This window comes from Pituophis catenifer, unplaced genomic scaffold (genome assembly GCF_029215685.1).
Source record: "Pituophis catenifer annectens isolate HBS135680 unplaced genomic scaffold, rPitCat1.0.hap2 SCAF_1, whole genome shotgun sequence".
NCBI classification, from domain to species: Eukaryota; Metazoa; Chordata; class Lepidosauria; order Squamata; family Colubridae; genus Pituophis; species Pituophis catenifer.
The window spans coordinates 255,358,117-255,371,624 of record NW_027256881.1 but is presented as its reverse complement, the minus strand read 5'-3'; the positions used below and the strand labels follow the sequence as shown (position 1 = coordinate 255,371,624).

Below are 13,508 nucleotides of genomic sequence, written 5' to 3'. Positions count from 1 at the left end.
CTATCGTCCTGTCTCCAACCTTCGCTTCCTGGCGAAGGTTGTTGAGAGTGTGGTCGCGCGACAGTTTCCACAATTCTTGGAGGAAACATCCTATCTAGATCCGTTCCAGTCGGGCTTCAGGCCTGGACACAGCACGGAAACGGCATTGGTCGCGTTGGTTGATGATCTCTGGAGGGCTCGGGACAGGGGTTGTTCCTCTGTTCTGGTCCTGTTAGACCTCTCAGCGGCTTTTGATACCATCGACCATGGTATCATGCTGCACCGGCTGGAAGAGTTGGGGATGGGGGGCACCGTATTACGGTGGTTCTCCTCCTTTCTCTCCGACCGGTCGCAGTTCGTGTTGGCAGGTGGGCAGAGGTCGACCTCAAGGCCTCTTATATGTGGAGTGCCTCAGGGGTCGGTCCTCTCGCCCCTCCTGTTCAACATTTATGTGAAGCCGCTGGGCGAGATCATCCGTGGCTTTGGGGTGAGATACCACCAGTACGCTGATGACACCCAGCTGTACATCTCCACCCCAGGCCACCCCAACGATGCCCTTGAAGTGATGTCCCAGTGCCTGGAGGCTGTGCGGATCTGGATGGGGAGGAACAGGCTCAGGCTCAACCCTTCCAAGACTGAGTGGCTGTGGCTCCCGGCGTCCCGATATAGTCAGTTGACTCCATCACTGACTATTGGGGGCGAGTCGTTGGCCCCCACAGAGAGGGCTCGCAATCTGGGAGTCCTCCTGGATAGGCAGCTGTCCTTGGAGGAACATCTGACGGCTGTAACCAGGGGGACCTTTTGTCAGGTTCGCCTGATCCGCCAGTTGCGGCCCTTTCTTGATCGGGATTCCCTGTGCACAGTCACTCATGCCCTCGTCACCTCTCGCCTTGACTACTGCAACGCTCTCTACATGGGGCTCCCCTTGAGGAGCACCCGGAGGCTCCAACTGGTCCAGAATGCAGCAGCGCGGGTAGTGACGGGAGCAGCCTGGCGCTCCCATGTAACACCGCTCCTGCGCGAGCTGCACTGGCTCCCGGTGGTCTTCCGGGTGCGCTTCAAGGTGTTGGTTATCACCTTTAAAGCGCTCCATGGCATAGGGCCTAGCTATCTTCGAGACTGCCTGCTGCCACCGACAATCTCCCATCGACCCGTGCGCTCCCACAGAGAGGGCCTCCTCGGGGTGCCATCAGCCAAACAGTGCAGGCTGGTGACCCCCAGGGGGAGGGCCTTCTCTGTGGGGGCACCTACCCTCTGGAATCAATTGCCTCCAGAGATAAGGAGAATCCAAGACCTCGGTGCCTTCCGCCGTGCCCTTAAAACCTTCCTTTTTCAGCAAGCCGGGCTGGCCTAATTTTTTAAGTGTTTTTAAGTGTTTTGTTTATTGTTTTTAATTAATGGGGCCAAATTTATATATGTATATTTTAACTGTATTTTAATATTTGTACTTGATGTTTTTACTTGGCTGTTCACCGCCCTGAGTCCTCAGGGAGAAGGGCGGTATACAAATTCAAAATAAAATAAAATAAAATAAAATAAATTTGCTTGAGTACAAAACTTCCAAGAAACCAACATAATAGCCTGCATTACCTCATCCTGATGGCAACAGGTATCATGGAAATGCAGTTGAATCTCTGTTGATCCTAAGAACTATGTAATGTGTGGGAATATGTAAAACAAGAATGTTTCAAGAAAAGAGGTGTTACAGAGAGACTGGAGAATCCCCGCTCCCTCCTTCCTGTGAAAAAAATGAGGCATTGCCTGTTAATCCTGTGAGGTAAACAGATCAATTTCTGAGTTGATGCACTGAGATTTAATAAGGACCATAATGGATGCAATTTCCATTTGGGTAGCTCTTGTCATGCAACTCAGATTTTCAGTATGAATTACCGTATTTATCGGCATATAACGCGCACTGGCGTATAACACGCACCTTAATTTTAAGAGGGAAGTTTCAGGAAAAAAAGTAAATTTTAAATAAAGAACTTTGAAGCATAACAAAGGTAGTTCAAAACTTTTTTAATTAATATTTAAGCACATATAAAGGTAAAGAACGTAACATGGAAGTAAAAACTACTGTTTTACCGAATAAACTTTGATATTAAGGGATATGTTTATCTATCTATAGTTTCTGCTGATACCCTCTATTCAAGTGTAAGGTACCTTTTTGGGCACCGGGCACCTGAATCACAGCCACAGTCACAATGCACTGCACACAACTGGCTCACCCACAATGTAAAAGTAGCTGTGCTAGACCCAAAATGGCCCCTGCAACAAGCAGGAACCTCACACAGCCACAAAAAGCCAAAAAAACCAACTTTCACACTTTACACACACAAAATTCCACATACAGCTTTGTGAGATTTTGTGTGTTTGTGTAGTTAGAGTGAAACACTACAGAAACACACTAAATCTCAGAAAGCTGCACAAATATTATGTTATTTTTATTTATTTTTATTTTATATAAAAGCAGCTAAATTTAAAACTTCCTAAACTTTAAATGTCTAAGTCTAAAAAAAGAACAACTAAAAAAAAACCCAATTAACTATTTTTTTTAAAGCTCCCAAAGGGGAGAAAAACTTACCCAACAGAACAGGGGTCTCCAATCTTGGCAACTTTAAGACTTGTGGACTTCAACTCCCAGAATTCCTAAGTCAAGGCAGGCAGGCAGAAAGAGCTGCTCACCGATGAGCTTGATTGCAGCCAGGGATATTCAGTTGATTGCTGATGCATGGATTGCGATCGTCATGCAATCAGCAACTAAGGTAAGGAAGCCGGAGGGGGGGGGGGGGGGGAGAATAAACTTTTTTCCTTTTACATGGCTCTGGCGATCCTGAGTTGCCTGATTAGCAGGCAATTCAGCTGGGATGTCAGAGCTTGGCTGCTCAGAGCCATTTAAAAGGGAAAAAAGCCTCTGATGATCGCGGGGCTCAGCTGGGCATGGGGGGCGGGGGCAGGGATTTTTGCTACTGGTTCTCCAAACTGCCCGTCGCCATCGCTACCTACTCGCCCGAGCCGGTCCGAACCGGGAGCATTTCACCCCTGCCCAAGACCCCAACATACCCCAGGCTATCTCCGACAGTGTCTCAGATGCTGTAAACTCGCCATTCGTTCTTTTTACAGTATTTTTTAATACATATCGGCGTATAACACGCACATGCGATTTCCACATTATTTTCAAGATGAAAAAGTGCACGTTATACGTCGATAAATACGGTATTGTTTGCAGATATGGGTTGTCAAAGTAGGGATCGAGTGGGTCTTGTAAGACTAAAAGCTGCTCAGTACAAAAAACAAAACTAAACAAAAAACCAAAAACAAACCTGAAATCCCTCAATTCATCCTTTAGAGAGAAGCACATGGACAGAATATTGTTAGGCACCACTTAGTTAACATGAACTAAAGCAGAGCTTTTATTAAGCGGCTGGAAAGAATTGCAAAAGCCAGGCTCTCTGTGGTGCTTTCCTTTTTGTGCTTTAAATCACAACACAACATTAACAATTGTTAATTCATGTTCAGGTTTCATTGCCATTTACTCACAATTAAATGTACATGTCTATCTAAATTGTAAAAAGAACATTTAAAGGACATAAAGGCAGTTTAAATGTCAGAATGTTTAAATGTAATTTGTAATCATATACATATTTGTCCAACTAATACCAATATGATGCTGAAACCTGGAATTTATTTTTTCCACAGTTATAGCAGCGACTCTCTCTGTGAATTATCACTGAACAAGACCCAAAGTGAGGACAAAAAACAACTACTAGCGGATGAATTATCACTTCTGGACTTTGTAACCCAAGATATACCTGGTGAATATGAAGAGAGACTGATCAAAGAAGTGCAGAAAGAACTGGAAGATGGAATGGCTGATTCAGGGAAATTATCTATGGCTAGTGACTTTTTGGGAGAGGAAATATAAGTCCAGTAAGTTAATTGATCACACGTGCACTGTTATTGCTGTTTCAAGAGTTATCATACACACATGGTATATCTGCACCTTCTCTCTGCTGCATAGAAGTGCAGTTAAGTCCACTTAGATTCATGAAAATAGATTCCTCTTCTAAAGCTCAAGCTAAATATAATGGGTAGAGATCTCTGCTTTTTAAGTACTGTTTTGAGATGGGTAAGAATTAGTGTTGAATTAATTTAAGCCGGGTGGTTTGAATTATGTATTTCTTGTATATTTTGCTCCTTTAAAAGAAATTCCAGCTATTTCTTCCTTCTTAAAGCTCAGCAACACTGAATGATGGTATGTACTTTGTGACCAGAACCTATAGGAATTTGGTATCTAGTATATGCATAGCATAACAGGAGAATCTGTTTTAATTAGCTATATTGATTATACCAGGTAGAAGTGGTAGTCTATGAGCTGCACATCTTGGTTTGGAATGAACATTTCCTGAATGACAATATGGCTGAAATGGGGTGGGTTGTACTGCAATAGTACAAGTACTGCAATAAAGCTGAAACACTCATGGCAACACATGTAAAACATACGTGTGTATCTATAAAGAGCACTTACAACTTATATACAGCTTCACAGTGCTTTACAGCCCTCTAAGTGGTTTAGTCAGCATATTGCCCCCAACAATATGGGTCTTCATTTTACCGATCATGGAAGGATGGAAGCCTCAACCTTGAGTCGGTGAGGATTGAACCCTTGGCAATACATATACACACACTCATAAAAAGCTGATCATTTGAGTATTTTAGGATGTATACCTTTTCCACAGTACAGCTCCAATCAGCCTTAGCTTAGCTTCTTCAAATCCTCAAAATTTAAGTGCAGTTCCATGAACAGGAAAATGCAATTAGGTTGGGTTTTTTTTAGTATCTGAATACTGGAATAGAGCTTTTCTTGATTTTCTTTTAAATAACCATCTTGCTATGCCATAGAAATCTTATTTCCAACCATTATATTTTTAGCAGCATTGTCTAATCTTTAAAAATATATTGGGGTCCTGGTCAAAATTTTGTCTGAGTGACAGTTTCAAACAATGTAGGAATGAATGTGCATACTGGCCTTGTCTACCACATCTGCCTATATTCTCCAATCTTTGGTTGTTATCTCAAAGGCCTCACTAGGAACTGTATTCATGTTTTCTTTGAATATGTATGTACCTCAATTCTGGATCCCTCATGAATTAGAAAAGAAATTAAACACAAACTATTCAGATCTTGTGCAGCACTGGCATCTGTGCAGAATAAAGCTTCACATATTCAAATACCTGTGATATCCTTCCACAATTAGCTGCAAGTATTCATGGCAATTTAAGATCTACTAGCAAAGAAACATTTGGAAGTCAATTCAAAAGGCTTTTCTTCCTACGTAAGAACTTCTTGCAAAACAATCCTGTATTTTGACTATTACAATAAATTTCAAAGTGTCATTAAAGTAACAATAGAATGAACAAATGTTTTATTTGCATGTTCATGGTTGTAAACAGCATCTGGCATGGGAAAATTTACCAAAACCTTTGACTGATATAAATTAGATAGCATTTTCAAAAAGAGAAAAGAAAAAGAAACCCCTCTATGATATTGTTTGTAATTGCTCTTATGTAGCAAATTAAATCTCATATATGCTTTGCATTGAAATCATATGTTCTGCATCAATCTGTACCACATTTTGAACTACTGCAAACTATACTGGGAGGTGTTAAATGAAGGCCATTCATTTAAAAAAAGCTACATATAAAAACTATGAATCAACTCTCAAGAAAAAGTGTGATTTGCAATGATGCTAGAAAAAGCAAACTCGAAAGAATCCCAGTCCAAAAATGTACAAAAATAAGTAGCTAACCAAACAAAAAGCCCTGAAACTCATTAACAAGGAAACATTACAAATCTAAGTACCCAACGTTGCCCCCCCAAAACAAAAGGGATACAAATTTAAATAGCCAGCTATACTCTTAAATGTACACAGTGAATATTGATATGTGGAAAGAAATACCATAGTAAGCAATTGAAATGTATTTCTGGTAACTCAGGAGAGCAAAATAGTATTTACACACTGAACAGAATAGTGACTGCCATTATTCATAACCTAACTAAAAATCAGTTACAACACTTCTGCAAAATAAACACCACCTGCTGGCAATGGTAACTTTTACTAAAAATACTTTTTCTCCAGGTGTCTTCGCTTCATGGAAGATGAGTCCAATGAGTTAAACCTGTAAGCTTTAAGGGATGAGTTTTGCCAATTTCATCACATTTCTAGTCCATTTCCACATCTTTGCTTTTATAAAAACCACTGTCACATTTACTTCAGAAATCTTCTGTGAGGTAATGTGTGTATCAGTGAAAAAACAAAACAAAAATCATTCATGGCCTTTGCACAGCTTTTATTAAGCTGTGAATATCCTGTCTGTGGCTAGTTGACTAGCTACTGCTATGTGCACATTTATCTCCAATTTTTGCCGATTACCCTCCCCGCTTTTCTGGGTTTTTATTTGCACATCCCTTTTCTCTTTACAGTACATTTGACTATAGTGCACAACGTGATTCCAAGTCAAACGGGGATTTGACTGGGCACTGAACTGGACTGGGCTGTCCTTTACCAATCAGTGCTGATGCCTCTTTATACCTAATGTCCTGCCATAATGGCACTACACAGTAGTTGTGTACCTTTTTCACACTTAAGAAAAATTTCCCAGAGAAAATGCTGAAATAAATATCAGTCTTGAGTCAAATCTTTATTTGGCGCTCCATCAAGATAAATTTTTAGTGCTTTTTCTTTACGAGGGGAGTAGGTCACACGATGTCCAGTTTTCTGAAGTCTACTGCTTTCTTTTTTCATGAGTTCATTTCTCTGTTCTTCAGTTAGTTCCACCATTTCTTCGGTTTTATCCCTTACATAAAAAAAAAAGGATTTAAATTCTACAACAAACACAAATTTACACATTTTTAACCAGGCAATACACATTTGATGTCCCTAATACACAAATCACATTCTGCACAAGATAAAAGCACCCATATTTCACATAATTTTGGGACAGAGTCAAGAACTTACAGCTCTTAATGCCAAATCAATGCTCAGAATGTACTTCAGAACAGCCAGTTCAGAGGAGAAGATGGAAAATTAGAAAAGATCTTTGCCATTCAAAGATCCAAAAGGAGCAAGTTACCAAACTAATAACTGGTCATTTTCTAAACTACCGTATTTTCCAGCGTATAAGACGACTGGGCGTATAAGACGACCCCCGACTTTTGAGAAGATTTTCATGTGTTAAAAAGTCGTCTTATACGCCGGAAAATACGGTACGTTATTCTTGTCAATAATGTAAAGTGGTAGATCCCAAAAACGCTATATAATTGCACATTTTGTAAAAACAGGCAACTTTTAAAATTATTTCAGTACAGCTGGCTTATAACCTGGAGGTTTTCTAGGATTCAGTTCCTGCTTGAGTAGCATATGCAGACCACAGCTACTAGGACCTTTGTATTGCTGCTGCTGCTGTTAGTCATGAAGTGAGTCCATTTAAGTTCATGCCAACTGCGTCAATGACTCCATCCAGCCACCTCATTCTCTGTCGTCCCCTTCTTCTTTTGCCCTCAATCGTTCCCAGCATTAGGCTCTTCTCCAGTGAGACCTTTGTATAATTATATCTAAAGTACTATTCCTGGATCAGGGAGCATTGTACACAATCACGAATACCCCCATCACATCACGGTTGGCCTGTTGCAGTTTATTATTCAGTAGGACTCTTGTTGAATATTATTTGAAGGCTTCAGCTGCTACAGCAGAAGGTACCTAGGATCATTAATGGTCGCCCTAGATTTACTCATGTGATACAAGTACAACAGGAGCCAGTTTGGCTGCCAATCTGCTTCTGGGTGAATTAGAGATACTGGTCATCACCTTGAAAATCCTCCAAGGGTTAGACCCTGGATACTCTTGAGACTATTTGTACTGAACTGTGTCTTCCTGTTCAGTAAAAGCTATAAGATGCTTGTTAAGAATCCCTTCTCTGAGAATATAGCATTTACCAGGACCTTGCAGTCAAGCACCACATATATCTCTTGAATACTGACTAAATTTATATTAAATATTATTTCTGTATTACTTTTGCTTAGCTTCAAATCCAGTAGTAGGCATAAAATCTACATTATTTTAGACTGTGCCAGCATATAGCTATATGTATCTTGAAAACATTGAATAAAATGTTTTCTTCTTAAAAATTTCACTCCTAAAGAGTAACATGCTTATACTCTGCTTACCTAAGTAAGCAGTTGAAATGCAAAATTCTGACAATATCATATAGTCAAACTAATGCAGTCAGAAAATGAACAACGTATCATTCCTTCCTGAGTCATTTCTCATTTCTGATTTATTTAATGCACTTTTCTACAATTATTGTTTTTTCATATTGGAAATTTTTCAATATATAGGAGGTAATGACTTAAAAGGATATACCTATAAAATATTACTGCTCCATCGTCACAGATGTAGAGAGGCCATACATTCAGTGTGGAAACCTTCGGATTCCAGTCCAAATCTTGATGTATCTCTAGAATGGAGATCTCACATGGAAATGTCCCTCTACCCTGGAAAGGATAAACAGAGTATCTTAGTAAAGTATGTATATATATATCTACTTATTTGATTTATATGGCCACCATCTTACTAAAGACAAATCTCACTAAAGGCCACATACTATAATTAGTATGTTATGGTTCAACACAAATATACATACTCAAAATGTAGGTGTGCTATGACCATAACCAATATTGTTTTTCATTTATGTCTCTATTTCCAAATCAATCCTTTCTCAAAACACATGACTTAATCACATTTTTCAGTTATGTGTAATAAATCTATCCCCCAATCTCCCTCAGTCCTCCTAGAAAAAGCCAGTTTGACACTTCTCCATTCAGTCAGGCTACTTTCTGTATTGTAAAAGAATGCAGGCTTGAACTTCAAAAAGATGTAGGTGATCAGCCAGGACTTAATTACATTTTCCAATGCTATATGAAATCAAAAATTAAATCAAAAGGACTAGCCAATTGATGGATATTTTTCCGGCTCATATATTAAAGAGACAAGCACTTTCATTCTACTTGGAAGAAAGAAAATTGATAGGAGAGAATGTCTTTTCTTCTCCCCCTGCTCAATTTCATCAATATCTCCTTCAGAGGATTCAGGTATTATAGCAGAAAAAGGGGATATACCCATTAGAATTTGATCAGCATTTTCTGAACAAAACTCAGCTGAGAGGACATCTGAATCACATCCAGCAGCTTGAAGAAATAAGTAACAATTTACCTTTGCAAATTCAATATTTTCTGAGACGATTCCACTTATTGCGCAAAGCTGTGAAAAATATATATCAAATGAGTTTATTTCCAAAAGTCAGGTATATGAAGTTTCATATATTCTTGCTGGCTGTTTCCCAATTTATGTTATGTGCAAAAACTAGCATCTCAACTGTATTATGTGCAAAACCTGGCATCTCAACTGATAGACATTCCTAGCTTTTTATTATTTTTAAATAATCTAAAAAAGCTAAATGTCATCTTTAATAGATGCTTTTTATACATATTTTATTACTTTTAAAATAATAAAAAAGCAAAAGAAACAAAACATAAAAATATATACATTATTCAAACAAACAAAACAAGTGCTTAAAGAACAAGGAATAGATGATGCTTTAGTAGATTCTGAACTGAGCAGGGGTTTGGACTAGATGGCTTATAAATCTTTCTCACTCTGACTTACATTTCTATTAGAATGTCTATCAGAAGGTCTTAAAAGTAAGCAAAATTTTATTTAACTTATATAGCTTATTAAAGAGTTCAACAATTTGAGATAACAGCTTTGCTTCTTCTGCTCAAATTCTATCATTTAGCTCTTGCTATCCTACCACCTTTGGTATTACAATCTATATATTACTACTGTGTTTTCCCGAAAATAAGACCCTATCTTATATTTTTTTTGAACCGTGAAATAAGCGCTTGGCCTTATTGCCATGCGCTCAAAAGCCCGATTGGGCTTATTATCAGGGGATGTCTTATTTTAGGGAAAACGATAAAACTCTGTAATCTTCAAGTAGCCCAGAGACTACATCATAGTGCAAACATTTTTTAATCAAGATATCTCAAATCCACTGACTTAAAGAATTTGTGCAAAATTCACAACCCATTATTCCCATGTATTTGAAATTATCTTCACACTGCTTGTATTCACAAAGTTGTGGTCATTGCAGTGTCATCATGATTAGCTGTAATCATGTGATTCTGATTTCCAAAGTTCCCTGCTAATTCCCTCCAGCAAAATCAATGGGGTAGCCAGCAGGAAGTTGGAAGTAGTTCCTGTTCCCATTGCTTTTTTGTCTGCCAAAAGTCATTCTATTCTTCTGTTTAGGTAAGGAAACGTCTCTAAAAGGATGACTCAACAGGTGATGGGTTATGAAGTGTATTTTTAAAGTTGAATATTTAACTATTAGTGCCTAAAGTGTAACAGTTATGGGTCTTTATAATCAAATTACAATGTGCGAATATGGAATAAAATATGTACTGAAAGCACTTTGGAGCACATTGTTTTCTCATAGAAAATAGCAGTTGGATCTTTCATTTCTGAACTCATTCATGGTAAATCTTTAGCTTTATCTAATGCAGATATAAATGATACACTATCTTATGGGTGTCTAAGCAATAATCCTCAGCTGAATTTCTCCATCTATTTAGGCTACAATTCCCACTGGCACTGCTCACTTGGGCTGCTGTGAGTTGCAATTTAAAACATCGGGAAAATTAAGATGAAGAAGTGTTTATTTAGGCTTGATTTCTTAAATCATGTGAAGTAATTGTATTACTATTAATTCTATTGTACTCTAAAAACCTAATTTATATCTTTTTAGGAATAAATTAAGCAGATATTTTATATGCTAAAAGTACAGGCTAAGTCAAAAGCAAACTGCATTATGGCAGAGCATAGCAACTGGGCAGACTTTAAATACCAGAATTCTCAGAAGTGGCTACACTGGTTGGAGTATTATATAATATTTTGTTTAATATAATATAATTATATAATATAATTATATAATCCTTTTATTAACTAGTATTATATATAACATAACATAACATAACATAACATAACATAACATAACATAACATAACATAACATAACATTATATATATCTCAAAGTTGGGGAAAATTGGCTTTGCATATTGTATAACTCTTGCTACACTGTGGCACAGCATACTGTTTGAATTTGCCAATAAACCCCAAAATATTCTTTTAAATATTGTTTAAATTTAAATTTAAATACTGTGACTATTTAGAAGCTTTTAGAGTTTTCCAAAAGAAAGTAAATATGAATTCTGTAAGAGAGGGATATTTATATAAATGAGGCTAATTTACCTTTTCTTTTAATTCATCAACACTGCTGTTCTCTAAAACTACTTCTTGAAAAGGATCCAGTTTCATCTCTGATGGCCTCCATCTTCTTGACAGAACAGCAAGTTGTGACATAGATTTCATTTTTTCTGCTTCTAAAAGTTTATTTGGAATGTAAGGGTATTCAGTAAAATATTTCAGGAAGAGATGTTTAAATGTTTATTTACAGCATTTTCTTTAAGTGTGAAGATTGTCTTGCTAATTGTGACTGTATAAACGAAATACATTAAAAAAAATAAAAACAAATGTATGTAAAATAAAAAACCACAATTAGAATAATCTTGCCCTAAATATCATGTTTTAAATTTTGTTTCAAATTTGAACGGATGGGAGTGAGGGAAAAGACTCAGAACAAATTTGAATAAGTAAAAAAGACAGCTGCATAGTTTGTTGTTTTGTATGTTACTACATACAAAAGCTGTTGCTATCTGGAGTAAATAGGGAGAAACGTCAACCCCAAAGTTTGAGATATTAAAGAGTTAAAGGACAGCCAATCTGATCTATCACTCTAGGTAGCAGAGATTATCCACTAAATAAGGGATCAAGATCCAACCATGAGTGAGAAAGTATGCTTTTAAACAAAGGAAGGGGTAGCTCCGTCTTTATCTAGTTTGCTTTTTCTCCCATGGGAGGGATGAAGCATCTTTTCTTGGGCAAGTTCCAAGCCAGGTAAGTAGTATCCTGATCTCCAGGAATCTGGGACTGGAGATCCAGTAAAAATATAACTATCTAGGAGACAATGGACCTAAAAGCAGATTGGAAAATCTCAATTGATGTTTTATGAAAAATAAATGCTTAAAGTCTAGAAGTTTTCTTCAGATCTTGGATGATCCTGTATTTTTTATTAGATTCATATCGTTAGTTTAAGACATTCTTGTTGTTAGTCGCAAAGTTGTGTCTGACCCATCGCGGCCTCATGGACAACATTCCTCCAGGCCTTCCTGTCCTCTACCTTCCCCCGGAGTCCATTTAATCTCACGCCAATTGCTTCAGTGACTCCATCCAGCCATCACATTCTCTGTTGTTCCCTTCTTCTTTGCCCTCAATTGTTCCCAGCATTAGGCTCTTCTCCAGTGAGTCCTTCCTTCTCATTAGGTGGACAAAGTATTTGAGTTTCATCTTCAGGATCTGGCCTTCTAAAGAACAGTCAGGGTTGATCTCCTGTAGGACTGACTGGTTTGATCACCTTGCAGTCCAAAGGACTCGCAGGAGTCTTCTCCAGCGTCATAGTTCAAAGGTCTCAATTTTTTGTAACCCAGCCTTCCTTATGGTCCAACTTTCATAACCATACATTGCAACTGTTGTGGTCCGCTGGCGGCCTGCGGAGCTGACAGCAGAGTCAGACAGTGAGGAGGTTGGGGAGGAACATGGGCCAGTCCTGGAGTCTGGCGAAGGCTCTGACGAGGCTCTGTGTCGGAGGCAGAGAGGGGGCCAAGGCCATCTGGGAGATGTGCTGCCTCCAGAGCCTCCACAATCTCTGTGGACATCAGGTGGAGCCTGTTCGCAGTGCACGCATGTGCAAAGCTGCCAGAAGGCAAGAACAGTTAAGACAAAAGGGACAACTCCGGAGTAAGGCTTGGAGATGATTGGCCCCTCCCATAAGACATAAAGGAGGAGCAAAGGCACATGAGCCTTTGCAGGAAGGCTGTTCGTTCTGGTCAGTTTAAATTCTGAAGCTCTGTTTTGATTCTGTGCTCCCTGTGGCCTTGCAAAGCTAACTGCCAATTAGGAATTTGACAGTGTGTCAAGGGAGATAAAGGTGGGTGCTTATCAGCTTTATCCCGAAGGACTGTGGCAGATTTTACAAACTATTTGTGACTCATTAAGGGCTGGGAATGAACATAATTCATAGCCGTTGAAATAAAGAGGGCTTTTGGGACTAATCATGTGCTTTTTACTGTCTCCTGAAGCCTAGGTCAGAACAGTAACTGGGAAAACCATAGCCTTACTATATGCAGGGTGATGTCTCTGCTTTTTAGTATGCTGTCTAGATTTAAGACATTCTTCAAGCAGCCAAATGCTTTCCTAAAGCCTCTCAACTTTACATTCTGAGCTACAATAAAATTTTAGAAATATACTCTGTTGCTTCACTAAATCTAACCCTAATATTTGTCACCAGGCTTTA

At 38.6% G+C, this 13,508-nt stretch overlaps 2 protein-coding genes across 6 annotated transcripts in view; one reads left to right on the top strand and one right to left on the bottom strand.

The window, feature by feature from the left end:
• The window catches only part of DKK3 (dickkopf WNT signaling pathway inhibitor 3), a 40,749-nt gene extending 33,911 nt beyond the window's left edge, over nucleotides 1–6,838 (top strand). For both annotated transcript variants that reach the window (XM_070934156.1, XM_070934148.1), the window contains exon 8: nucleotides 3,679–6,838. In XM_070934156.1, the coding sequence (XP_070790257.1) occupies nucleotides 3,679–3,904 (226 nt within the window). In that variant the 3' untranslated portion in view covers nucleotides 3,905–6,838. The remainder of the gene's footprint in view (nucleotides 1–3,678) is intronic.
• Nucleotides 5,376–13,508, bottom strand: part of USP47 (ubiquitin specific peptidase 47) — a 62,652-nt gene continuing 54,519 nt past the window's right edge. For all 4 annotated transcript variants that reach the window (XM_070934118.1, XM_070934138.1, XM_070934124.1 and 1 more), the window contains 4 exons: nucleotides 11,348–11,478; nucleotides 9,251–9,298; nucleotides 8,402–8,532; nucleotides 5,376–6,836 (listed from right to left, as the gene is read on the bottom strand). In XM_070934118.1, the coding sequence (XP_070790219.1) occupies nucleotides 6,662–6,836; nucleotides 8,402–8,532; nucleotides 9,251–9,298; nucleotides 11,348–11,478 (485 nt within the window). In that variant the 3' untranslated portion in view covers nucleotides 5,376–6,661. The remainder of the gene's footprint in view (nucleotides 6,837–8,401; nucleotides 8,533–9,250; nucleotides 9,299–11,347; nucleotides 11,479–13,508) is intronic.